This window comes from Protopterus annectens, chromosome 3.part1, assembly GCF_019279795.1.
Source record: "Protopterus annectens isolate FY-2018-M chromosome 3.part1, PAN1.0, whole genome shotgun sequence".
NCBI classification, from domain to species: Eukaryota; Metazoa; Chordata; order Ceratodontiformes; family Protopteridae; genus Protopterus; species Protopterus annectens.
This window is the reverse complement of record NC_056732.1, coordinates 481170066-481197595: the sequence shown is the minus strand read 5'-3', so window position 1 is coordinate 481197595 and position 27530 is coordinate 481170066. Positions and strand designations below refer to the sequence as shown.

Sequence of the window (27530 nt, the reverse complement as noted above, 5' to 3'; positions counted from 1 at the left end):
CATTTTACTGCTGGTTCAAACAGGGAATGAATTAAAGTCTGTAGTACTAAATTCACAGCCCATGGTGGAGCAGGATCTTTATAAGGTGGTCTGAACAGAAGAGTGCCACTTAAGAAGGCCCTACAAAGCTTTGATGAAGCGAGGGAAGAATTCTTAAATCCGATATGGAAGTTAGAGATTGCTGCTAACTGAACCATAGTGGTCAAGAAGCTAGTGCCTTCATTGAAAATTGATGCTAAAAATTTAAGGGCACTTTGTACCGGAGCTGAAAAAGGGTCAATACATTTTTTATGAGCCCATATAACAAATCTCTTCCATTTACTTATGTAAAGTTCTCTCGCAGAAGGTTTATGTGAAGAAAAAAGTATATAACGGACAGGTGATGACACGCACAGGTTGGCTATTAACAGAAGTGAAGAAACCATGCTGTCAGCTTTAGGTTTAAGATATCTAGGTGAACTATGCCTGTCTGGTGAGGCAGGAGGTCTGGAGTCGGATCAAGAATCTAAGGTGGATAAAGTAGATGAGACCAAACAAAGGGGAACCAAATCTGTCAATGCCAGTAAACTGCAATGAGGATTACTGTGCTCTTCAACATGGCAGCTTTCTGCAGAAATTTGAGGATTAAGGGAAAAGGAGGATAAGCATAGAGGAGACCAGGTGGGCCAATTGTGGAATACAGCATCCCTTGGTGATTCCCCTGAAGGGGGATCACGGCGAACAAGTTACTGCACTTGTTTAGGGAAGAAGGAAAAAGATTGCAGCAAGGCTGACCCCATTGACAGAAAATCATTTTGTCACTTTCATGCTGATGGACCACTCGTGAGATAATAGAATGGACCTGCTCAGCTTTGTCTGCTATCATGCTGGACTTCCTCGGAATGTGCATTGCTATTAGAAAGTGGATGGATGAGCTCACCCACTGATGCACTCTGAATACTTCTCGACACAAGGGGTGGGGGACCTGAATCCCCCTAGTTTGTTGATGTATCAGACTACCAACATGTCTGTCTAAATCGCAACTGTCCCTAAAGGGAAAGCATTCTGAAAGGCCTGCAACACTAAGAGTACTGCTCTCATCTCTAGGACATTGATATGCAAACTGGCCTTTTCAGGGGACCAAGTGCCTTGGACGGATTTCCCTAGGACATGCCCCCCACCCACCCAATCTGGGATGTGACTGTGGTCACTATGGCCTTCAGTTGAGGAAGAATGAAAGGCTGGCCTTGTAGAACCTGATCTGATCACATCCACCACCAGAGGTATTTTCTTGCATGTTTGAGTGATCCTCACTTGAACTGACATTCACTGATAAAGAATTGACCATTGTGTTGCTAGCATCCACTGAAGAATTCTCATACGAAATCTTGCCACGGGGACTAAAATCATGGCAGTTGACACTGACCCCAAGCCTTGAAGAATCGACAGGGCTGAAATGTTTGTACTGTGAAAAATTTTCTTGACCTGAAATCTTATTGTTTGCACTCTTGCTAGAGGAAGCAAAGCTGTTACAGATGCTGTGTTGAAAACTGTTCCAATAAACTTCAGTATATGAAATGGTTCTAACTAGGATTTGTGGTAGTTTATTGTGATTCCTAGAAGGGAGCATGTCTGGAGTACCTGATCCCTGGCTCTTATGAGTAGATGCCTGGTTGGGGCAGTGATGAGCCCGTTGCCTAGATAAGGAAACATCTGGAATCTTTGCAGTCTCAAGTGAGCTGCTACCACTGTCATGCATTTAGTGAGCACCCTGGGGGTTGTGTTGAGACCAAAGAGCAGGACCCCGAAATGGTAATAACTGGCTCCTAACTGGAATAGTAAGTACCTTTTGGACTGTTTGTTCATTTTTATGTGATAGTACACATCTTGAAGGTCTACAACGCACATCCAGTCATCCTTGTCCAAAAACTATAAAAAATGGACTGAACTGTGACCATCCAAAACTTTGTATACCTAACTGATTTGTTCAAGTTACTGAGATTCAAAATTTGTCTCCAGTCCCCCATTTTCTTTGGCACAAAAGAACTTTGAGTAAGTTCTGGATTATAACTGGTCTGGAGGGACCTCTTGGATGACTTTTTCTATTTGCTAACAGCTTTTCTATTTCTAGAGCTGCTGCTTTCCTCTGATTGGGTGGAACACTGGGATGGGAAATTTTCTCGAGGATAGAGGTGGAAGGGAAAAGGGAATTATATAACCTCTGGAAATGATCCTCTGCACCAAGGTATATTTGTAATATCTAGCCAGACTCTCTGGTGCATAGATAAACAACTCCAATTGCCTCCAGAGAGGGACAATCGAGCCTCCCTTCAGGATCGCTAGGAGAGTTTGTCAGAGAAGGAATCTCTAGACCTTTGGTTTGGCAGGCCACATCTGCCATGTGGGAGGCGTCTCCAATTTCAGGTTTTCCCCTCTGTCTCAGGGGGAACTGTCTTCATGTGGATCTTAGAAAGGACCTTGGGATTTTTGAAACACATTTTTCTTCCTCGTTGTTTCCTAGAAAAGGTCCTTTGAGGGGCAGAAAAACAAACTCCCACAGCAGAAAATCTTAGCATCTTTTCTGCACGTGGTGTGTGTATCCTTCACTTTGGAGCCAAATAAAGAAGTTCCGTCAAAGGGGGCCCTGACGAAAGAGTACTTGAAGAGCTCCCCAAAGTCGCACGTGCATCCACCCGTGCCTCTTAATTCAGATACCTAAATCTGCTTCCCTTGAGGTACCCTCAGCTGTATGAGAGATGAGCCTCAGGGACAACTTAGAAATGGACTGTAGGGTTGTCAACTGTGAGGCCACAGAAGACTGATTCTCAGCAGTAGTGGTCCCTGTAAAGGAGTTTGACAGTTCCTTAATCAAATCTCTTTACAACCTAGTAAAATATGCCTAATAGTTCAGCGACTAAAGAGCGAAGGTTCCTGAAGTGTAGACACGCTTCCTAAATCTGCCCAAAGCCCTCGACTCCCTTTATTCTGCAAGTTCCTTCTTAGTGGCTGCCACCATGACCATAACATTCACAGGTACTCTCTTACTTCAGAATAGTCTTCCCACTGGTGGTGCCAGAATCCAATCCAGTCTCTTCAGGATACGTTCAAATGAGTCAGGTTCCTTCCACACCCGCCTCGAGATCAAACCAAAAAGCTAGTCAGCAGGTGGAGTTACCCAAGAGGTAGATGGGCCAGATCCAAATGCCTCCAGGAAAACTAACTCCGCCAAAGGGTTTTGGGAGGACCAACCACTTTTTTTGTTTTAGGATTTTTAAGGATGTCTCCAAATGAGACATCAGGTGGTGATCTAGGGGATCCTTTCCCCTCATTGAAATCAGTATCCTCTGTGATGGATTCCTGTGGGGAATCCAAGCAGATCATTTTGCACTTTCTCGTTTGAGGTACTTCTTTGGTGGGATGCTCAGGAGAAGTATCATAAAAGATGGTGATACCCTGCTGGGTAACCTGAAGTGTTTTAACTAGCTGTCCCTGTGGAGTCAATGTTGAGGCTCAAGGTGCAAAGACACACGGGATTCTGATGGAAGATCTGAGGTGGGAAAAACTGTTCATCCTGCTGAAGCAGAAAATACTCTCTCCACCACCTCAAAAGCAGAACACCCCAGGAAGAAAGAAGCTGATGGAGCCGAGAGGACACGTTTCCGCCCTGCCAACTCCCTCTGCCCTGGAAGCATTCCACCCAAGGCGGAGGTTGAAGCCAAGCTGCCCAATGCAGAGACTCCAAGGGGCAGAGATGCTTCCAACAACTTCAGAGTCAACCCCACTACCTCGGATCCGGCAGGGACACTATGGCTCCGAAGGTCATCCAGATCTGAACTTGTCTGAGCCAGAGTACTCCGATAAGACCTCACAGCAGAAGATAACATCTTCGGATCCAACACAAATGGCTTCAGCAGACTCAAATCCATGGACTCTAAAATGAAAAATCAGATTGGAGAATGAGCCGATGATGGAGGGGTAGTGCGAGCCAAAACTTCCTAACCTGAAAAGGTAGAAGTTAGAAGAACACTCGTCTGAATTTGCGCTGAGAGAAATCTCATCATCCTAACCACGCCAACTTTGGTCAGACTCCTGGAACAATGAGATGTAGCTAACAAGGGAGATTTTGGGTGCCATTACTTCAAGAAAGGAGATGGGAACCTGGATGGCACCAGGTCAATGGCAGGCAAGTATCAGGTCTGTGGTTGTCAGATCTGACAAAGTTTTCTGAGAAGTCGGCTTCAAAGCAAAAGTCTTGAGATCTGTCTTCTGTTTCCACTGAAGTAGGAGTAGAGGAACCAGATGGTCTTGAGGACCCTTTTCAAGAAGTTCTGATGTGTGTGTGTGTGTGTGTGTGGGGGGGGGTTGAGCACCAGAATTTGCATCAGAATAAGTTTGTTCTTTCAGTCAGAAACCGCACAAGGGTTAAACTTCTTACAAATGTCAAAATCTAAGTGCTCTGGGTCTAAACAGTACACACACAGATCATGTGCATCTGAACTAAGCAGCTTATGGTCAAATTGCTTGCATTTATTAAATCCCAAAAGATCTTTTTCCAACATTTTGTTAAAAGTAAAACTAGAGAAAAGAAAGGAGAAATTTATTTTTTTAATTAGGACATAAGGGTAAGGGAAGATAAAAGCAATGACTTTGGTACTGAAAAATACAAGGAAGTGTAAAAATTTAGTAAAAAGGGAAAGGATACTGCCAACGATGGAAAGCTAAAATATACTATTTTTATAAAGAGGTGTTAAATAAAGGAAAAAATAAGAAAAATTTGCTTAACTGACTAAAAACTTGAGTGCTTTTGATGACCATGTCTATTTCTTGAAAGTGGCAAGAGAGATCTGGGATATGTTAGGGGTTGGTGCACTGTGGGTAGGAAGGAGCTTAAGAGCTTTTGTGTTACCACGAGCTATAGTAATGGCCAAGTTGGATCCAAGGATTGGATCCAAACCCAATAGTTAAGGAATGAATGAAAATTGACATCAGATCTATTTTTTTAAAGAAACATCTTTATTACATTATCATGTATGACATAGGCAACTTTACATGTATATAAATAAACAAACATATTGACACAATTTCAGTTGCAAACATTATAAATTACAAACCATGCTGACAACTGTAGCTGCAAACATTATACATCACTTACATCGCCACCCACTGTCAAACATTACATAGCTCATTCAAATCCTGCCTTCTTTTAAACCTCATTCCTCCTCTGCATGTATTGATCCCACAAATTCCCATTTTTTCCTATGTAATTTGCTTCTACCCTTTTCTAAAGATCCCAATTCCAGTTGCTTTATCTCTGTTACTATCTTCGCTACTTCTAGCAGTTAGTTTAGACTTTGATTTCCATTTTCTAGTAATTGCTTTTTTGGCAGCTACCACAATTAGACTCAGCAAGTCCTCACTATGTCTAGGCAATTCCAATTCCATATCATAGCTCAAAAAAATCATCTCTTTAGTTGCACCTATCTTCAACAGAGCAATCTGCAGGGAATATTTAAAGTCTGCCAACCCATTACACTCCCAGAAAATATGTTCCCAGTTACCTCTTTCTTCTCCATCACACCTCCAACATTTGCTGTCCATCTGAGGAAAAATTGTTTGGAGTCTACTTGGGGTATAGAAGTATCTAAGTAAACACTTCCAAGCAAAGATTCTAGACGTTGTTGCATATTTGTGATACATACCTATATCCCGCCATTCTTTCTTTGTGAATTGCTTATCCAGTCTCTCTTCCCAATCATTTCTAACCTCCACTAATTGATTCTTATATTTATTATGCAATATTGTATATGCTCTACTAATTATTTCTTTCTTAATGGCAACTTCTGTTCTAGATTCTATGAAAATGTCTACCAGTGCTGACCTTTTGTTTAGGACCCTCCTACTTCTTTCTCTGCCTACATTCTGACCTCAATCTTTAATAGGGAAGGCAATCTCTAACCTTGCAGTCCAAGTAAGTTCTTTGCGTATTCCCATTCTATTACCTTTCCCTCTCTAGTTATTTTCTCCCAGTTTTTTCCAATAAATTCCAGCACCCTCTTGCCTATTGTCTGCATCTCCAATTGCAGTCATCACTACTGACAGAATCTCATTTCTTCATTCCCGTGTTGGCTTAGTTCTTAAAATATTTTCTGCTACTTTATAACTATAATATTTTGTATGATTATTGTTGTTCTCCTTAAAGGTCTGCATCTGAAATCCCAGTCTCTCCTTGTTTCTTGGTCTTCCCCCATCTCCCTTCCACTTCGAATTATATGGTTTTTTGCTTGTGCTATGTATAGGAGCCTTAACTATGCTGTTCTGAACTACCCCTTCAAATCGGATAATCTCAGTCTGCCTTGTTCTATTGTAAGAACAAGCTTATGCCACTTGATGCTTACCATCTTCCCCTCCCAGATAAAATACTTCAGCTCTTTATTGCTATCCACAACTTCTCCTCTGGTTGATAAAAATATGCTTAACCTGTGCATAAGACTAAAAGGACTAAAAACATTTTAACTGCTTGTATCTTACACTCTATATCCATAAAACAGAGCCTCCATTTTCTAAGTTTTGTACTATCCTTTGTTTAGCCTCTTCTCACATATCCTTAACTGCCGCAATGGAATTACTTTTCATCCATACTCCTAAATACTAATTTTATCATGTCCCCATAAATATGGATATTGTTGAACCAATTTGTATGTGGGTACATAATTTACCGCTACTGCTTTTGCTTTAAACTTCATTAATTCTGTATCACAAAAAGATTTGAAACCGTCTCAAAATGTTCCACAAGACTATAATATCCCTTTCTGGTTTTGTCAGGTATAATATAATATCAAATAGAGGCAGCTTTTCTTGACCACCATACAAATTATATCCTTGAATGTCTGAGTCCCTTATTTTCTTTGTCAATTGTTTTAAATATAATGCAAATGAAGGAGAGAGAGAGAGAGAGAGAGAGAGAGGACACCCCTGTCTGGTTCCTCTGCTCTGGCAGAAATTATCAGAGAGGACCCTCCCACTTTAATTTTCGCATCCAATCCCTCATATATCATCCTAAATCAACCTTATAATTTTATCAGAGAATGCAAATGCTTCCATTGCTCTGCTCATGAATTCGCAGCTTATTCTGTCAAATGCTTTTGCTGCATCAAGACCCACCAACAACAGTGGTATTTTCCTACATTCTGCTTCCCTCTGGATCATCAGTTTTCTGCTACTGTTGTCAAATGTTTGCCTCCCCTCCACAAAACCACACTGATCCAAATCTCTCAATTATTGTATCACTTCTGCTGTTCTTTTAGCTATGATAGACAAAACACTTTATAATTATGGTTTAGTAGTGAAATGGGCCTGTATGAAATCTGGATCTGTAGGATCTTTACCCTCTGTAGTTATTACAGATACCACCACTTTCTTCCAGGATGCTGGTATTTCTCCTCCTCTTAAAATACTGTTAAACAAAACCTTCCAGATCTTTATCGGTTTTCCCTCCTAGCTTCCAAACTTCCACAGGAGTACCATCTATTCCTGGGGAGTCTCCTGTAAATTGGTTATACATAATTTTTATCTCATCTCCTTCTATTCTGTTAGTAATTTAGCTTCCTATACCTCTATATCCATGGCATATTTATTCCATAAACATTTTCATTTGTACCTTTTCTTGATTTCCATATTTCTCTGCTTTATACAGACTTTCGGAGAGTTTCTGAAATATTTCTAGTACTTCTACAGGATCTCTTGTTACCTTCCTAGTTATAGGCTCCCTAAGCTTGGTGACAGCCCTCTGTACTTTCTGTTGCCCGATTCATTGTGCTAAAACATTTTGTGCTTTAGAGTGATTATCAAAAAACAGTTACTTAACAGCAATCTTTCTAAGCTCATGCACATTACTGCGGTAATCCCTTATTTTCTGTTTAGCATTCTGCAGTTGCTACTCCTCTTGTTCTGTCAGATTCCCCCTATTTTGCAATACTTCAACATATGTCAGTCCCTCTAAATAATTATTATTCCATAACCATATCTCCCCTTCTATTGTTACTATCTATTTTTAAACTCCAATTTACTTTTATCCCACTCCCTAGCTATATTTTCAGAAGATATTTCTTTAATTGCTTCTGAATAATTTCCACTACCCATTCCTTAAATTCCTCTCTAACAGGTGAGGAAGCGCCAGTGTCTCCTTCATTTCATTATCCTGTGTTTTTATTTTAATTATTATTGGCACATGATCATAAATTATTTTGTGTGTATCAAGACCTTCAATTAAATGCACATGTTCATATGAAATGTAAATTCTGTCTAGCCTAGCCCAGTTTTCGTATCTTGGGAAATATGTAAATTCACTCCAAACTCCTAGTACTGAATGCACATCTTTCATGCCAAATATTTTCAATAAATGTCTTTATAGATCTACTCTCCTTTGTTATATTTTCCCTTCTGTGCCCCCGCAGACACATCTTCACTGTTGCAGATTAAATTCCAGTCTCCACCTACAGGTAAGTATTGTTGAAAGCTGATTTCTCCCAGAATTTTCTTTAGCTCCATTATAGCAGTTTATGGTGGAATACTAATACATGCCAGTATAATCCTCCTCCCTTGCCAGTAGTCCCTTAGTACTACAAAGCTGCCATTATTGACATATTATCCTCTTCTATCACTATAGGAGCTCCTCTTGTAATTAATATAAGTACTCCTCTCATTCGTTGCCTAAGGTATTCTGCTGAATAACCATCCTGAAAACCATTCTTTATCAAATTCACATGTTCAGTTCTTTCCCAAATGCCTCCTGCACAACTAGTTGCACTCTACATTTTAATACAGTTCACAACTCTTTCTTTTTTGTATTTATCTGTGAGACCATTAACGTGTAAAGACATTTTCAAGAATATGATGCTTTCGATAAATTATTCCCAACTTTTATATACAACAGCTTTTTTGTTAGATGTCTAGTTCCAGCTTTTGAGTTACATGCATGTACTGTCTGGCAAGTTAATCTTTTATACAGTTGTTTCTTGTCCTCTCCATTTGAACCCATGTCACATCTTGCAGAACTTTTTGTTTTATTGAAAACCCTTACACAAAAATACAGACTCACACCCAATACCCCTTAAAACCTATTAACTTAACAGATAAAACTAAGTACATCTTCAAATACTGAAGTTTTATCCTCCTATCAGGAACAAAAGGTGCAAACTGACAGCCGCACAAGCACATTTGAGATAACTTAATAGAACGGTTATCCATGATAAGATGCATAGTAGTACAGCATGTGATTCTATTAAATGCTGTTTGGGTTTGTCTTATCTTTATAGATCTCTCAGCTGAGAAAACACCTGAATGTTTTCAGAAAACATTTACTCCAAGCCATTTCTCTTTATCAGGTGGTCTGCTAGAAACATGAAAACCAGATATAAAAATGCCAAGCATACCTTTGTCTACTAAAGCCTTACAATATTCAATATTCTTTCATTTACTTGCTTTCTGTTAAAACTTGTTAGTAGATTAAGCTAATGGCCTTAACCCAGTCACTCTTCTATGTAAGAATGAGAAAAAGCACACTCATTTTTATTGTGTGCCATGCTCTTTTAACCAGATTTTTGTTTTACATCGCAGTGCCTACATTTCTTAAAAGTGAACAAGGAGAAAGAGATGGGAGACAGAAAAAAAGAAAAAAACAAGGAGCATCTATTTACATTAGTATCCCCACATTTCTTAAAACTGAACAAGGAGAAAGAGAGATGGGAGAAAGAAAAAAAAACAAAAGAAAAAAAAACAGAAGCACCTATTTACATAAGTATCCCCATTACATTTAAAAATTACTGAAAAAGTTTATAACATGCAAAGAAAATCATGCACTAACAAAACAGTACTATTAAGAAAAAAAATGTTTTACTTGCAGTTAATTTTCTCCCTCCTGAGTATTTTTCCAAACATTAATGACATGAAGCAAGGCATATACTTTAGAGTCTCCTACAAGCTTAAAGTCCAAAAAAGTCCAGTATTTCCAGATTTTCTTGTTCTGTCATGTTTCCCAAATATAATTATTGATTTGTAACCCACATTTGTCCATTTCTATTTTACTAACTTTATTCTCCAAACATTCATGACAGAGTCCCCTGTATGTTTAACAAAGTCCAAGAAAGTCCAATATTTCCAGATTTTCTTGTTCTATTCCTGTTTATCTCCATCTCACAAACCCCGTCTCTGGTTCACTTCCAATGTAGTCTTGATTCTTCTTGTGCTTTTTCCCTCTCAAGCATTTTCTGTTGAAACAGTGGAAAAAGGTGTCACTGGCACAGTCTCTCTGTTCTTTATTACCAGAAGAACAAGAAAGAGTCACCTCTTTCATGGCTCACTTTTTTGAACAAAATTTTGTATTTCTTCCTTAGCATGTACTTCAATCAAAAATGATATTGTTCCTCCAGGGAAGAATATTTTGAAGATAGCTGGGTACAGCAATTTGAATCTCACTTCTGTTTCTTGACATTCTCTGAATAATGGAATACATTTACTCCTCTTCTGCCTGGTGTACAATGAGTAGTCATTCTCCACAAACAATATGCTGTCTCCCACTTTTAGTACTTTGTCTAACTGCCACAGCTTTGTTAGAATCAACTCCTTCTGCTGGTAAGATTGCATCTTTTCTACTAAAGGTCTAGGTTGCTTTCTCATAGCCAGGTTTGGAGCATACACACAATGCGTCTTTTCAATTAACAATTCTGTTGTGGAATTCAAGTCCAACTGCTTATTTGTGCTTTCACAAAATTAATACAGTCCAACTTCCAGCTTCTCTGGTACAGCAGAAAATATGAGGTTTTTCCCTATGTGCTCTGTCCTCTAATTCTATTTTTTGAAACATCACTTCTAGTGCAGCCTTTTCTTCATTTCGACCTATGAGTTATCTAGTTTTATCACCTTATCTAAATATCTGATTAAAACTTCTTCCATTTTTCCCAGACTTTTATTGTTTGAGCTGTACTCCATCTGCGTTTCATTTATTTTAGTCAGGTCTGTGAGCAGTTGCTTTATACTTTCCTCTAGGTCACTGAAGTAAAGTCCGGAGCATGCACTACTTTTGCTGACCAGCTGTAATACTCTTGCCAGTAAGTTTTTTTTTTTTGCCGTCTTTTGTAGCTGATTTTCCTTCAGGTCCTCAGTATTTCTTTTTTTCCTGGCATCCATCCATCTCTGCTAAGTTTCTGTTTTCACACTGGGAGACCTGGAATTACACTTGTACTCAATGTGCAGCCATCTTGGAAGTCCAGAAAAAAAAAACTATTTTTGATGAAAATCTTAAGGAGCACTTTCCTCAGAAACAAACTTCAGCTTAAGGAAAAATACTGAACAATCCCCTTCCAGTCTCTGACTGGGAATCAATGAAAACTCTTTCTCTTCCTATTAACAGTCAGTGGAGAAACAGAAATAAAAATATTTAAGGCTACAAGCAATTTCTTTTGTAATCTCAGCAAGTCTTCTCTATTCTAGAGAGAGATAGAGTGGGGGAAAAACAGAAATCACATACGTCACTGGTTTTGTTTTCCTTAAAAACCTTCCTAGAAAAAGTCTGACCCATAAAAGGGTTGCTGCCCTGGGAAATAGGCACCAAACATTGCTAAGAGAACATTTTATCTGCTACCACCTTAGACTGACAGAAGTGCTTCTCCGTTGCTCAGAAAGGCCCAACAAACAGCCAAAGAGGACGTGACTAACTCTTGGTCCTTAGTGACTTGTAGATGTATTGCCAGAGACAATAATGAGTGGTCCGAGGAACCAGTCTGGCACCAGAACAGTCACCCACTGGTGTCTGACACAGTGATGGAGCCAGATGGATCCAAGACTCCCAAAATATATACTTCTTGGGGACAGGGGAAGGAATAACACAGAAGACCAATATCTGCTCCTTGGTTCAGCCAAAAAAAGTACTAGAAAGGCAGGCAACAGTTTGTGAGAGATTGTATAAAAAGTAAGTGACCATCTGAGTCATGTTTTGATTTAAAAAAAGTTTTAAAGACAGTCATCCCCAAAACCACAAATGTCCTGTCCAAATACAATTATTCTACATAGCAATGTAAAAAACGATAAAAAAGCATTTGCACGCAGTTTTATCACACAAGCATGCTCAACTGAGAAACATCACTTTTTTTCTTGTAAATACAGTCTAAAATATAACATATCCCAATTAAAGGTAAATAAGTTTTCGCAGAGAACTTCTCAGCCTTGAAGGAATGCTAGCCGGCCATCAGCTCCACAAAGTCCGCAGAGGGACTGCATTTCAGCAGCAATAAAGCCCTGAAACTTTTCGGTGCTCTAATTGCCTTTTATATGGTGTTCTGCTTGCGCTCCTTGCTGCTGAAGCATGTGGAAGGTGCATTTAAGCTTTGAAAAGCTGGCTGGGTGGTGATATCCTTGGCAGTATGGGTGGTAATATCCTTGACAGTATATGCCCCAAATAGCTTTGGAATGGTGGCCCAATGTTGAACCTCAGCATACTTCTTAGTGAAGTGTGCACCCTTGCAAGACAGTCCCCACTCCTGGTAAAAACAATGATTTTTTTTTCAGTTCTATTCAATGAGGATGGGCAGTCCAAATTTTTTTTTCCATCAAAAATTAGGGTACACTATTGTAGGCTCTTGCTATGACATATCATATTAAACAGTTCTAAAGAAAGTAAAAAAATATATATATATTTACAAAAATAAGCAGGATATACTCAATTTTTTTTTAATAAGATGTAAATGTTCAAAGTAGGACTGTTCTCTGAACTTCTACAGAGTTGGCAAATCTATTTCTGAAAGACTTTGAATTTTGCCTTGTTCTATTAGAGTATACATTTACTTACGAGTTTCTGTCTTTACTGACAAAATAAGTTATACATTAAGCAAATCAGTATGTGACTTACACAGGCCAAAAGAATGTACCAGCCTTCACCCCTTGTTTGACAGACGTAATCCAAATCTAAGAGAGGACAAAACACATTAATTTTTATCAGTGCAAATGTTTATAGTCACATTTTAACAATAACCATTAGTTCCAACTGAAGTTTTCTAAAAATATGTATATTCTATTGCCATACAACGTGCAGCACTTATCACAACTCAAATCTGTAGGGCTAAAGATATTTTTCATAACAGATTAGTAATAAATGCAAAAAGTCTGCAAATGTAAACAAAAATGAAAGTTATACACTCACTGTTATGTTTGATTTGGATAAGCAGGTCAAATCCTTGTCAATAGAATACTAAGGCTGATGAGCATTACACAGCTCATCTTGTGAAACTTCCCCAGACTACTAACTACCACCTTTCCCCAATAATATTTTACCAACTGCCTTCCTCTGTGATGTCTATTACGGTGTCCTAAGGCAGCAAAAGCAAACAGATTAACCATTAAGAGACCTACAGTCCATGTCAGCAATGAGGCAGGTTGAATGAGTGAGGGTATGTGGAGAAGGATGACCCTACCCATGCATATTATAGGTGCATATGTCCACAGGAGATTGATTACTAGGCTAATGGCTTAAGGGCCTTTACAAGACTAATCAATATAACCAAATTTTATCCAACATATGGCCCCTAGGGACAAGAGTATGACATGGACTTGTGCTTGTACACTGACCATCTTACAGATTGCCCATGTCCATAAGGGATATGGGTACTACCCCAGGTGTGACTTTGCAATTCCCCATCCATTGATCTAAACTGTATTTGAAGAAGGCCAGAAAAGGGCCCTGCTTAATTTGAATAGGAAGCCTGTTCCAAAAAAGGGGCATCTGTCTCTCCGGCATGTTTTGTTTGAGTCGCTAAGTTTAGATCCCACAGTGGGTGATGCTGTTCAACTTGCGGATGTGTAGCAGCTCCATCAGGGCTGGATTTGTGACTGCCTTGTAGGTCAAATATAGGTCACCCTTTAACAGTCAGTAGAAGACACAGTAAAAGAATAGGGCTTTTAGTCTATCTGCATAGTTCATACTGTTTACACCCTGTATTTTTCTTTGTGCGGAACCTCTGCAGTCACTCCAGGTGCTGTAAGTACCTAGTCAAGTACATGCCAAATGGTGCACTGTACTCTATTATTGGTCTAATGAGGGTTGAGTATAGCTGGACTACAATTTCCTTGGATCTGGATGCCATACCTTTGCTTATTAAGTTGTGCCACATAAAAGGATTTCCTCATCACTGTGGACATATGGCAGTCAAAGGTCACGCTACTATCTGCATATCTAGATCTCTCACCTCCGAGTCCACTTTAAAGGGCGTGCTATTGATGTTGTAATTTGCAGGGGTACTTGACTTCTCAGAGTATGATAATGCATTGTTTTGCATTACTTTAAGGCTAGGGTGGTGCTGCGGTAGCGTTGTCACCTCACAGTTAGATGTTGCCCGTTCGATTCTCAGTTAGAGCGCCTTCTGTGTGGCGACATGCGTGAATGGGCGTTCATTCATTGAAGGTTGTGCGTTAGGCCCGGCAAGCCAGCACATAAAAATCTACTGCCAATCATTAGCGGACTGGAGTTGAGCTGTGGCAACCCCTAACCGGGAAAAGCCGAAAGACACAAACAAACAAACTTTAAGGCTAGGGTTCTGGCACCAATCATTCGTCTGAGCTAGACCCTCCTGAAGATTATCTACCATCATTGGGGATTCGATGATTGTCCCTAGCTTAAAGTTGTCTGCAAGCTTTGTTATCCAGAGACCTTACACATTTGCCTCGACTTCACAGAAGTATATACCAAACAGGACTGGTCCCAATACTGACCCCTGTGGCACACCACCAGTAACTGGCTTCTTGCTGGATGTGGATTCACCCACTTTAAAATACATATATCCTATCCGTGAGCCAACTGGCCATCCATTTGGTGACATATGGATTTATGCCCAGTTTTGTGAGTTTATGTATAATATCTTAGTGGGGAACTGTGTCAAATGTCTTGGCCAGGTCAAGGCAGGTGGTATATAATGTTTTACCCTTATCCATGGCCTTTGTGACTTTCTCAAAGAAATCCACCAGATTCAGTAGGGAAGACCTGCCCCTGACAAAGCCAAACTGGTTGAGGTCCAGAGTTTGGAGGTTTCATGCGTCATTTATCAGGTTCATGATTATTCTTTCCATGGCCTTACGTGCAAGACTCAAACTTACGGATCTGTAATTTCCCTGGTCAGTAGATGGTCCCCCTTTATACAGGGGGAGGACTGTTCCTGTCCTCCACTCTACTGGGACAGAGCCAGTCCAGAGGCTGTGGTTAAATACAGATCCTAATGGGCCTGATAAGTCCTGATTTACTCGATTTAAAAGGCAACCTAGTATACTGTCAGGCCCACTGAGGCCATATTTTTAGCTTGAGCGAGCCCAGTGACAACCTCTTCTTTGGTGATAATTGGACATGGAGTAGTGGAGGGAGAGAGGGGTGATGAGGAGGTAAAACTTGAGCTGAATTTGTCTGCCATCTATGTCTTCTGGCTGAGCAAAGGAAATGCCATCTTCATGTTATGGTAACTACCCAACTTTCATAGTTGGTATGTGGAGGGAGATCCCCCTCCAATAGTAGGACAGTCTAAAACTTACATTTCTGGGTGGTCAATTTCATGACAACATACTTCCGATAATCATGACCTTGATGGAAAACCAAGATCAGGGATTCATATTCAGCTTGTAGTGTCTTGTGCAAAGCCCATGTAGCTGCTGCACAAAAACAAACAAAATTCTGAAAAATGCCTGAAATATACCCATTGCCCTTGAATACTTTCTAAATATAGAAAGCAAAGAATTACTGCATATCTCAGCATAATTTAATCCTATCACTCAAACATCTAAAAGTAATTTTAGAAACCTTAGATCCAACATTTCTTCTCAGCAAAATACACAATTGTAAGTCTTTCCTTAAAGGTTTGGCTACAGCAACATAAAATCTAAGTTTTCTGTATTATTTATTTTATTCTACATTTGTTCACCGGGATTGTCTGACTGAGCTGAAGAGCCCTTTTTCAGTGGAGGCCCGTGGAAAAAAGCTCCAACATATACAATTTTCATTATAAATTAGCATTAAACAGCAATGTTACAGGATTATTACAAGGCATTAAGTAGCAATACAATGTTATACATTGTCAATAATTAAGAGTATAGCATAACTATTTCAAGATGTATAAAAAGAAATATGTCATTAAGATGAATATAGTTTTTGGGGTAAGTGGTTATAAAAACCCAGTTTTATCATGTAGTTGCATGAAAGCAAGACAATTACAATAGAATGTTTCTCTGAGGCAATTTGCTTAATAGATTTTAAAAGACAGTAGAAAGAGTGGTCAAGGAAGATTAGAGAGCAAGCTAGTTTTAGATTAGAGAGAGCTACGTTTTCTGTAGACATACATTTAATGAAGAAAGGTTATGTACTTAATGTTCCATGTGAGTGGTTCATCTCGCCTTCATTCTTTACTGATGGGTTCGGAGCCGCTCCCTCGGCTCCGATATGGCCAATTGCAAAGCTCAAGGTCTTCAAATAGCTCTAGGTGAAGTCCCTATCCCATGATGCACCTGTAAATTACCTCAGATCTGTTTTGCTGCGTATACTAATACCATATGTCACTCCTACATTCCTAGAGAAAAGGAAGAAAAGGTTTGAGTAACCAGCATGGAACCAGCATCTCGGTCATCTATCAGCCCAGGAGGGGGTAGGAGGGTGGGATGCAAGAATGAAGGGGAGATGAATAACTCACATGGAACGTTATGGTAAGTACATAACTTCTTTATGTGAAGTTGTTCAATCTCACCGTCCATTCTTTACTGATGGGTAGCGTCCCAAGCACCATCAATCTAGGGTGACTCACAGGAGTATATTTCTCAGGACCGTGGATCCAAAGGAGGCCCTGTCCTTGGAGGCCTTGTCAGCTTTGTAATGAGTGAGAAAAGTATGAGGTTTTGACCAAGTGGCTGCTGCACAAATATCAATACGAAGTCTGGCAGAAAACGCAAATGATGTAGAAACTGCTCTGGTTGAGTGAGCTTTAATCTTGTGTTGCAAAGGTATATTGGCAGCTGAATAGGCAAAGGTGATACAATCAGATAACCATTTACACAGAGTAGTTTTAGCCACTGGTCACACTTTCCTGGAATCTGAAAATGAAACAAAAAGATGGTCTGATTTCCTAACATCTTTTGTTCTATCCAAATAGAATCTGAGCTGTTGTGAACATCTAGTTTGTGCAGCATATACTCTAAATTGTTAGAATGACTGGGGAAGAAAACTGGCAAATCAATAACTTGACTGAGATTGGTATCAGTGCAAACTTTGGGCAAGAAAGAGGGATTTGTTCCAAGTGATACTCTGTCAGGGTGAAATATCAAACAGGGAGGCTTGATGGATAAAGCCTGAAGCTCTGACACTCTGCAGGCAAAAGTAATAGCTACCAGAAAGATGATCTTCCAAGACAAAAATCTGAGATCACAAGATGAAGCTGGCTCAAATGGCGGGAGAATTATACGTGAAAGCATAAAATTTAGATTCCACGGAGAATAGAGAGATTTCACAGAAGGTCTCATATGAAAAGTCCCTTTGAGAAATGTTTTGGATAACTTGTGAGACATGATATTCAAACCTTCAAATCCAAGATAAAAATTTAGAAATAGCAGCCAATTGTACCCGAACTGTTGCTGCTGCAGCTCCTTCATTGAAAATCATAGTCAATAATTCTAAAATGGAAGCCATAGGGGCTTGGTAAGGATCAATATTATTTTTGAGGCCCATATAGAAAACTTCTTCCATTTGTTAAGATATAGCTTTCTGGTACAAGATTTGTGAGAGGACAAAATAATCTGTATTGCCTCACTGGAAAGGTTATGGAACTTGACTATGATGGGAACTGGAGCAGCCAAGCTGCCAGCTTCAGGAACTGCAGAGAAGGATGAAGGTCCCCCGATGGTGTGTCAGATGATCTGGAACTGGGTCCAAGATCCAAGGATCCTCCAAAAGATGAGACTGAAGGAAGGGGAACCAAATCTGACGAGGCCAATGAGGGGGCTATAAGAATGATGGTCCTTCCCAGGGATTTTACTTTCTGTAGAACTTTTGGTATCAACGAGATTGGTGGAAATGCATAAAGAAGACCCGGAGGCCAATCATGCATGACTGCATCCCTTGGGGCTTCTCCCAGAGGTGAAATGAGGGCAATGTAGCTTCTGTATTTTGTGTTTATGTGACTGGCAAAAAGGTTGCATCAAGACTAGCCCCACCTACAGAATATCCTGTCTGCAACTTCCTTTCTTGAGGGACCAATCGTGGGGCAGGAAGATTACCCTGCTCAGTTTGTCTGCTATCACGTTGGATCTCCCTGGGATTTGCATTGCCAACAGAAAACGTCGAGTGGAAACAACCCACTGCCATACTCACAGCCACTCGACAAAGGGGGTAAGACCTGGTTACTTCTTGTTTGTTCAAGTACCAGACCACAGACATGTTGTCTGTCTGAATCGCAATCGTACCCAGAGGGAGAGAGTCCTGAAAGTACTGCAACACCAAAAGTACTGCTCTCACCTCCAGGACATTGATATGCAGAAGTGTCTCTTGATCGGTCCATGTGCCTTGGGCAGTCTTTCCCTGAAAATGCCTCCCCATCCTATCAAAGAAGCGTTAGTGGTCACTGTGGCCACAAGAGGGGATAGCACAAATGGGCATCCTATCGTGACATGAAGTGAGGTCAACGACCATTGAAGGTCCTTCTTGCAAGAATTTGATTATGGCGTGATTCATGGGGAGCTCTTAGTAAGACCACCGAGTGAACAATAGCCACTGAAGTATTCTCATGTGCATACGAGCAAGTGGTATGGCTAGAATTGCTGCTGCCATCATGCCTAATACTTTTAGAACTTCTAAAGCCGGTTCTTTGTCCTTTGATATGAGGATGCTGACATGTTGACGAAGAAGAGAGACTTTCTGTTGGAAGCCTTAGAATGGTGGTAGTGGTATCCAATTCCACCCCTATAAAAACGATATGCTGCGATGGCGACAAGGCAGATTTTTCTGAGTTGACTCTAATGCCCAGATGATTGCAGAGTGACAGAGTGGACTCCCTGGCCTGAATGAGTTGATGCCTGGTGGTGGCAGTTTAGGTATGGAAACACCTGGAATCCTAGATGCCTCAGGTGAGCCGTCACCACTGCCATGCATTTGGTGAACACTCTGGGGGCTGTAGTGAGACCCAAGGGTAGGGCTCGAAACCAATAGTGATTGGCTCCCAGCCGGAAGCGCAGGTGATCCCTGGATGGTCTGGCCATTTTTATGTGGTAGTACATCCTTGAGATCTATCGAGCACATCCAATTGTCTTTCCCTAAGAAGGGAAGTACAGACTGAAGCATGACCATCCGAAACATCTCTTTCTTTACGTCTTGATTCAGTCTGCTGAGGTCCAATATGGGTCTCCAGTCCCCAGTCTTCTTTGGAACCAAAAAAAATGTTGAGCAAGTTCTGGATCCTGTCTGGTCTGCTGGGACTGGTTGGATGACTCTTTCTTAGCAATGTTAGGACCTCTACTGTTGCTTGATCCCTGTAACTGGGCGGAACGTCCAGGCTTTGTCTTATTTGGGGGGGGGGGGTGGCGAATGGTATGACGTATCCTCTGGAAATGATACTTTGTACTCAGCTGTCTTTTATTATATTGAGCCAAGCGTCTGGGTACAAGGATAAGCAACCCCTGACAGCCTCCAGAGCAGGACAGTCGGGCCTCCTCTCAGGAGTGCTGGTAGGGTGTCCCAGAGAAGTGATCTCTGTCACTCTGATGTTGCCGACCCACTCTGCCGCAAGGGCGGAGTCTTCCATTATTAACCCCTCCTCTGTCCCTGGAGGGGGGGGTTCACCACGTGTGTCCAGAAAGGCTCCTCGGGTTTTTTGGAACCACATTTTTCCTCCCCTTTGACTTTAAGGGTATGGTCGGGTAGGGGCAGAAAACCAGACCCCGATGGCAGACACAGTCTTTCCATCCTGTTCAAACCTAGTTAAGGTTTCCTTCACTTTAGGCCCGAAAAGGGACAAGCCATCAAAGGGAATGTTCACAAAGGAAGACTTGAAAGGTTCCATGAAGGAACACAAGCGCATCCAGGAATGTCTCCTAAGAGTAATTCCTGTACCTGGTGCCCTACTCATTCCATCAGCTGCATAAGATATTAGGCCTTCTAGGGACAGGCTCCATAGAATCCGGAAACTCCCACGGCCTTTGTGAGACCAGCTGCATCAGCTCATCGAAGGGTGGAGCCACCCAAGAGGTGGAGGACTGAGACCAGAAAGCCTTCAGGAAAACTGACTCATCCTCAATAGGGCAAGTCAACCCTCTGCCTAAGGATCTCAAGTATCTCAGCGAATGAGATATCCTCAGAGGGGGACCATGGGGACCCTTCTGACTCATCTAAGTCAGTATCCAATGTCAGAGACTCATGCGGGGAGTCTAGGTGCTTCCCCTTGCACAATCTCTTCCTGGGAACCTCATCTGTGGGGCCTCTGGTGAGGTCTCTGAACAGCAGGGGTCACCCATTGGGGCTTCCTGAGGGTCTGAGTCTCTACGTTTGGTCAGGACGTGTGATGCTGAAGCAGACACAGGCACTTTTGGGGAGGAGGAGGGCAGACCCGAGGTCAAGGATGTCCTCTGAGACATGACTCTTCTCATGGCATTGAAAGCCCCTCTGCTCCAATGTGAGGGAGCAGACGGATCAGAGTAAACAGTCGACGCCTCTGGCACCGGGACAGTGGGCTCCGAGCCAGAGGTAGGAGCAGAGCTCATCCGAGCAGAGGCCCCGAGAGGCAAAGTCAGTTAGACTGTCCCCCCCGGACCCAACCAGAGAGTGTCTGCTCCTAGAGTCCTCGACTGGCACAGATTATGTCAGAGTACACGGAGTCTAAGACACTGGAGCAGGCTTCGGCTCCGAGAGTTCCACTATCAGGTCTGCCTCCTCCAGCTCCGAAGGACCAGCATGGCTCGAGGGAGGAATAGTAATGGTGCAATGCTATTTGGCTCCAAAGCCATTTGGGTCTAAGCCGATAACATTTTGGCTAATGCCGGTGCCAACGGCTTCTGTACCACACGATCCAAGTCCATATCTGACAAGCTGATAGATGATCGAGACGATCTTACCGAAGGTGGTACCGACTGGAGAATAGGACTCTTCTGAGCTTCGGAGACTGGTTCCAAGACAGGGGACCGGCTCCAAAAGGAACAGATCATCTGCTCCGAAGGCAGTGGAGCCGAAGTCGATTACTACTTTGATTTTTTTGAGTCCGAAGTCTTAGAAGACTTAAGACTGACTGGAACCATCCCGGTCACTCAAAGCTTCCTGAAAGGAAGGCTTCAACAATCTATCAATTAGTTTCTTCTTCCTTTCCTGCAGGATCCTAGAGGAGAAGGAATGACAAATGGCACAACTGTCTTGCAAATGCAGAGCCCCTAGACAATAAACACAGTTGACGTGACTGTAACTGACATTTTCTGGCCACACTTAGGGCACTTTTTGAACCCAGATTTGGGGTGCTTGTCTTGATCCGCCATAATAAAGTTAGAGATATTTACTGCCACACAAAAAACAATAGTAAATTTTCTCCAAAGAGAACGAATAACAGGTAAGCCTTAATAAAAATAGGCTAACACACACACACAATATGTGAAGTCACACAAAGCAGAGGAATAACAATGTTATCTAAATAAGTAGGGTACACTGTAAATTAGACAGTAACAAAGATTCAGCCTTATAAATACAAAAAAGCTAGACAGACCACACCACTATCTAAGAAATGTGACAAAAGGTCACAAAAAGCACAGCAAGCTGAGAGAAGGAAAGGCAATAAGCTTTATCTATATAAACACAGGTTTACTGAACTAAGCCTTACATAAAAAACTCGAAGGCTAGACAGACCACACCTATAAAAACGACAAATAACGAGGCCAAAAAGAGGCCAACTAGAAACATCTGAAAAAATAGTAAAAGGGAAGGGAATAGCACACTAAAAGCTATAAGAGCTTTATAAACAAACCTAGCAAACTAATTATACTATCAAAAACTTTTATAGAATTTTTATTGAAAGAATTTTCTTATCTGGCCCGAGCCAATTCAGAACCGCCTATCTGCTGAAGCGGCAAACTAGATCTGGGGTAATTCACAGGTGCATCATGGGATAGGGACTTGGCCGCGAGCTATTTGAAGACCTCGAGCTTTGCAACTGGGCTGTATTGGAGCCGAGGGATCGGCTCCAAACCCATTAGTAAAGAATGAATGGCGAGACTGAACAAATTCACATCAGATATTTGTCTGTTATTAAGCAGGAAAGAATACAGGCAGGCTGCTAGACTGACTGAGCCTTGTCTCTGTGGCTATCTTAGGTATAAATGATGGGGCAGTTCACAATGACACTTCACCCTTGTGCAAATTCAGGTACAAAGGATTAATACATAAAGCTTGCAAATCAGATTTTGCCCCCCCCCCCTATGCTTGCCATTAAGTCTCCTCAGCCATTTATATTCCCATGAGTTGAGGGTGTCCATCCTTCAGATCCACTAGGGTGATAGACATCCAGAGAGGACATCACCCTGGCAGACATCACAGTAACCTGTGTTCTAATCAGGATCCTAGCAATAAAAGCTCTTCTTTTTGTTAGAATTAGTATAACCCTACCCTTAGAAGAACAATCTACAGACATCACCATAGAGAACCACAATGCCCTCCCTCATGTGAATCAGCAGTACTGCACACTCACTAATGAGAGCTACCACAATGTTGTGGCTTGGTGACCTGAAATCCCACCCAGAGAATGCCTACTCTGCCTCTTGGAGGAAGGAAATTCCATCTTCTTCTAAGCATACATAAGGAAAGTAAACACCCTGCTACTCCCACCCCCCAGGCATGAAGTAATGGTCACCAGAAAGAGCCTTTTCTAAGAGTGATATTTCAACTCTGCTTCAGCAACAAGTCTGAGGAAGAAATCTCCCTCAAAGTGCAAATCCTAACAAACAGGATGCTTAAGACATTGCAAGCATCTCTGAGAAAACATCTTTCAAAGTACGTAAATCCTAATAGTAGAAAATTAGAAGTTTCATGAAATTAGAATTAGCAGCAACTTTGGGAATAAACCAGCACTACTGGCACTGAAGCAGTGAAAGGATCCAAACCTTTAGCAGCAGTCTTTTATAGGAGAAAAAAATAAGTTACGTACTCACCATAACATTCCACCTGTGTTGTCCATTTTCATTCGTCCTCAACTGACAGGTTTGGATCCGAACCGTCTGATCCAAAAGCTCGTGGTACCTAAGAACTATCGAGCCTCTCCCATGTCCAGAATGCATCAACACCATCTACTTCAGAACTTGTTTGCTAGCTAAAGCACATAGAAATGACTCATACAAAAAATGCATAAAACTGAAATAGCAAAAGTTTAGACAAGGCTATGTCTGGAGCTTTGTCATGCTTGGATTATGCCAATTCTTTTATATCCACTCACTCTTCCAGAAAGGCCAAAAGGAGGGGGTTAGTGGGTGGGGAGTTGAGGAAGAATTAATATGGACAAAACAGACAAAACTTTATGGTGAGTACATAACTTCTTTATCTGATGTTAATTTTCATTCTATCCTCAACTGATGGGACAGAGTCCCTAGCTACCCAAATCCCAGGGTGGACTCAAGGCAGGATATTCCTAAACACCACTGAACCAAATGATGCTCTACCTCTGGATACCAAAGCCACTTTGTAATGAGTGACGAAAGTATGAGGGGAAGCCAGCATTGCTGTTGCACATATTTCATCCATGGAAGCCCTCAAATGAAAAACTGAGAAGTTTCTACAGACCCTGACTGAATGAGGATGAATTTACTTCAGTAAAGAGATATCCAATTTATTGTAAAGAAAGGGAATGCAGCCAGTAAGCCAACTGGCAAGAGTAATTTTGGATACTGGTTTACCCAGTTACATATCAGCAAAAGAAATAACTGATCTGTAGTTCTTATGTCCTTTTTTCTGTGTAAATAGAAATGCAGTTGCCTATGAACATCCAATAAATATAACAAATGTTTGCCCTTGTTTGAAGAATTTGAAAAGAAAACTGGTAAATTGATGGACTGGTTAATGTTAGATTCTAAAACTATCTTGGGCAAAATGGATGTATTAGCTCATAATGGAACTCTTATCTTTATGAAAAATTAGATATGGGGGTTTCACAGATAAAGATTGAATTTCAGAAATGCATCTGGCTGATGTTATAGCCACCAAAAACAAAGTTTTCCAAGAAAAAATTAAGATCAGTCATGTGCTGGTTCAAAGGGTGGGTGAATTAGAACCAGAGCTTGCAGTACCAGACGTATATCCCATGGAGGAGAAGGATCTTTAAACGGGTTTTAGCAGAAGTGTGCCTCTTAAAAATTTTTTTACAAAGCTTATAAGAAGCAAGTGAGGAACCATCAAATCCAATATAGAAATTAGAAACTGCTGCCAACTGAACTTTAATTGAAGAACTAGATCCTCGATTGAAAAGAAGCATCAATAAATCAAGATTATTATGAAGCGGGGCAGAAAAAGGTTCCACATCATTTTGAAGTGCCCAGTGTACAAATCTTTTCCATTTACAAGCATAATGTTTCCTTGTACATGGTTTAAGGCAGGATAACAAAATCTGGTTGACAGGAAACGAGGGCATAGGTTGTCTGGCTATTACCGGAAATGGAGAAACCAAGCTGTCAGATTGACATTGGGGAGGTCTTGATGCATTATGCCTGTTCAGTGAGATAGCAGATCTGCTGCCGAGTCCAGAATCCAAGGCTGGTGAATTAAATGAGGCCATAGGAAGGGCAACCATATCTGTCGAGGCCAATAGGGTGCAATGAGGACAACTTTGCTCTTCAACCTGGCAGCTCTCTGTAGGAACTTTGGAATCGAAGTAACTGGGGGATAAGCATAAAGTAGACTGGGGGCAATCATTGAGAAGAGCATTCTTCGGTGACTCCTACTGTGGGAGGATTAGAGCAAAGTAGCTGCTGCACTTGTTTAGGGGAGATGCAAAGACGTTACAGCAAGGCTGACCCCATTGTCAGAAAATCAATTCCACTATGTTCTTGTTGAGGAACCATTTAATAGGTGGTAGTATATACATGCTCAGTTTGCCCGTTAACACGTTGGACTTCCTTGGAAAATGTGCTGATATAAGAAAGCAGTTGGAAGAGGTTGACCATTGCCAAACCCGGAGTGCTTCTTGACACAAGGGATAGGATCTAGTTCCTCCTTGTTTGTTGATGTACAAACCACTGACATGTTGTCTGTTTGAATTGCAATGGTTCCTGAAGGGAGAAGCATTATGAATGGCCTGCAACGCTAGAAGCACTGATCTCAATTCGAGGACACTGATAAGCAACAGGGCCTCTTCAAGGGACCATGTGCCTTGGACCGTCTTTCCCAGGTAATGCCCCCCCCCCCAAACTTAGCTGGGAAGCATCTGTGGTCATAATGGTGTTGGGCTGAGGGGGAATGAGCAAACGGCCTTGTAAAAGCTCTTCTGGCTGAATACACCACATTACATCCCTCTGGCAATCTGTATCTGAGCCAACAAAGGAAGGTGAAATACTGACCACTGGGAGGCCAGCATCCATTAAAGAACTCTCATGTGAAATCTGGCTAAGGGTAGTAATATTATTGCTGCTGCTATTGACCCTAACACCTGAAGGACCAAGTGAGCTGAGATTCTGATACTGCAAAATATATTTTCAACTTGTTTCTACCTGTGATCTTACTGTCTGAACTCTGGAGAGGGAAAGTGAGGTTACATCCGATTTTGTATCGAGCAGTGCTCCTATGAACTCTGGACTTTAACTTGGTTCTAGAAGAAACTTTGTAGTTTACGGTTATTCCTAGTAGAGCACATGTCTGGATCACTTATTCTCTTGCCAAAATGAGCTGATGCCTGGTTGGGGCAGAGATGAGCCAGGCATCCTAGTATGGAACAAAAACAATCTTTGCAGTCTCAAGTGAGCTGCTACTACTGCCATGTATTTGGTAAAAACACCTTGGAGGCTGTGGTGAGACCAAAGGGAAAGAACTCTGAACTGGTACTGATTTTATCTCAGCCAGAAGCGTAAGAATCTTCTGGATGCCAAGTCATCTTTATATGATAGTACATATCCTGAAGATCTATTAAGCACATCCAATCATCCTTTTCCAAAAATGGAACAATGGACTGAACTGTGACCATCTGTAACTTGGTCTTTTGAAAGGATTTGTTTAAGACACTGAGACCCAGAATTGGTCTCCAGTCCCGTTTTCTTTGGCAATAAAAAGAAACTTGAGTAAGGTTCTGGATTCTATTTGGTCTAGGGGGACCTTTTGGATGATTATTTTTTCTAGCAGCTTTTGAATTTGAATTGCTGCTTGTTCCTTCTGACTAGGTGTAACACTGGAGAATTTTCTTGAACTGGGAGGATAAAGGGAAAATGGTATTATATAACCTCTGAAAATGATCTTCTGTACCAAAGTATCTTTTATTTGTATTTGTAGCCAGGCTCTCCAGTGCAGGGACAAATGATCCCCAATTGCCTCCAGAGGGGGACAATCTGGGCTCCTTTCAGGACAGCTGAAAAGGATTACCAATTAAAGAATATCTGAAACCTTGATTCTGCAGGCCTCCTCTGCCGTGAGGGCAGCATCTACCATTAGAGTTCCTTCCTCTGCCTCTGGGGGAACCTCCCCCACGTGTCCTGGAAAGATCCTTGGGATTTGTTTAACCACATTTTACCCCAACTCTCGATGATTACTTGAAAAGGATCTTTGAGGGTTGGAAAAACATAAGCCAATGGTAGAAAGAGTCTTCCCATCCTTCTCATACCTGGACAAAGTATCTTTAACCTTGGGGCCAAACAGACTTTTTGTCAAAAGGAGCACTGACGAATGAAGACTTGAGGGGCTCCACAAAATCACACAAATGCATCCACTCATGTCTCTGATGGCAATGGCTGAACCCGCTGCTCTAGAGGTTCTTTCTGTTCTGTTAGAAATGAGCATCATGGAGGAGTTTTATATTGACTGTAGGGTAGCCAATTGACAGGTGACAGATGCTTTCACCTCTTCAGAAATGGATCCTGAGAGGGTATCTGATAGTTCCTTAAATCAGGTCCCTCTGTAGTCTCATGAAATGTGCCAAATGATTCAGTGACCTTAATGCGAAGGCTGTGAAGCATAGACACACTTCCAGAATCTGTCCATCACCTCAAACTCCTTGTTGGGGGATGAACAGAGGAACTTTTCCGTGCAAGCTCCTTCTTAGTGGCCACAGCCATGACCATGGCACCAACAGGCACACCCTTGGACCAAAACTGCTTATCCTCTGGAGTCAGAGAAGGAATTTGTAAAGGTGGAGCACTGCAAGTACGGATCTCCTGACCTAAAGGAGTAGGAGCCGGAAAGAATACTAATTATAGTACTTTATACTGTGTTCTAGTACAAGACAGATGGAGAGCCAGATTCAATAAAGCCTATACTAAGTGTACACCAAGTGTACACTACATGTATTAAATAAAATTATGACATTTTTTGTTCTTTCTAATCA

At 41.4% G+C, this 27530-nt stretch overlaps 1 protein-coding gene across 1 annotated transcript in view; it reads right to left on the bottom strand.

The window, feature by feature from the left end:
* Positions 1–27530, bottom strand: part of ENPP2 (ectonucleotide pyrophosphatase/phosphodiesterase 2) — a gene marked incomplete in the record, with an annotated part of 2364887 nt that overhangs the window by 2035881 nt on the left and 301476 nt on the right. The window contains 1 exon segment of the mRNA XM_044066921.1: positions 12881–12936. Coding sequence (XP_043922856.1) covers positions 12881–12936 — 56 coding nt within the window.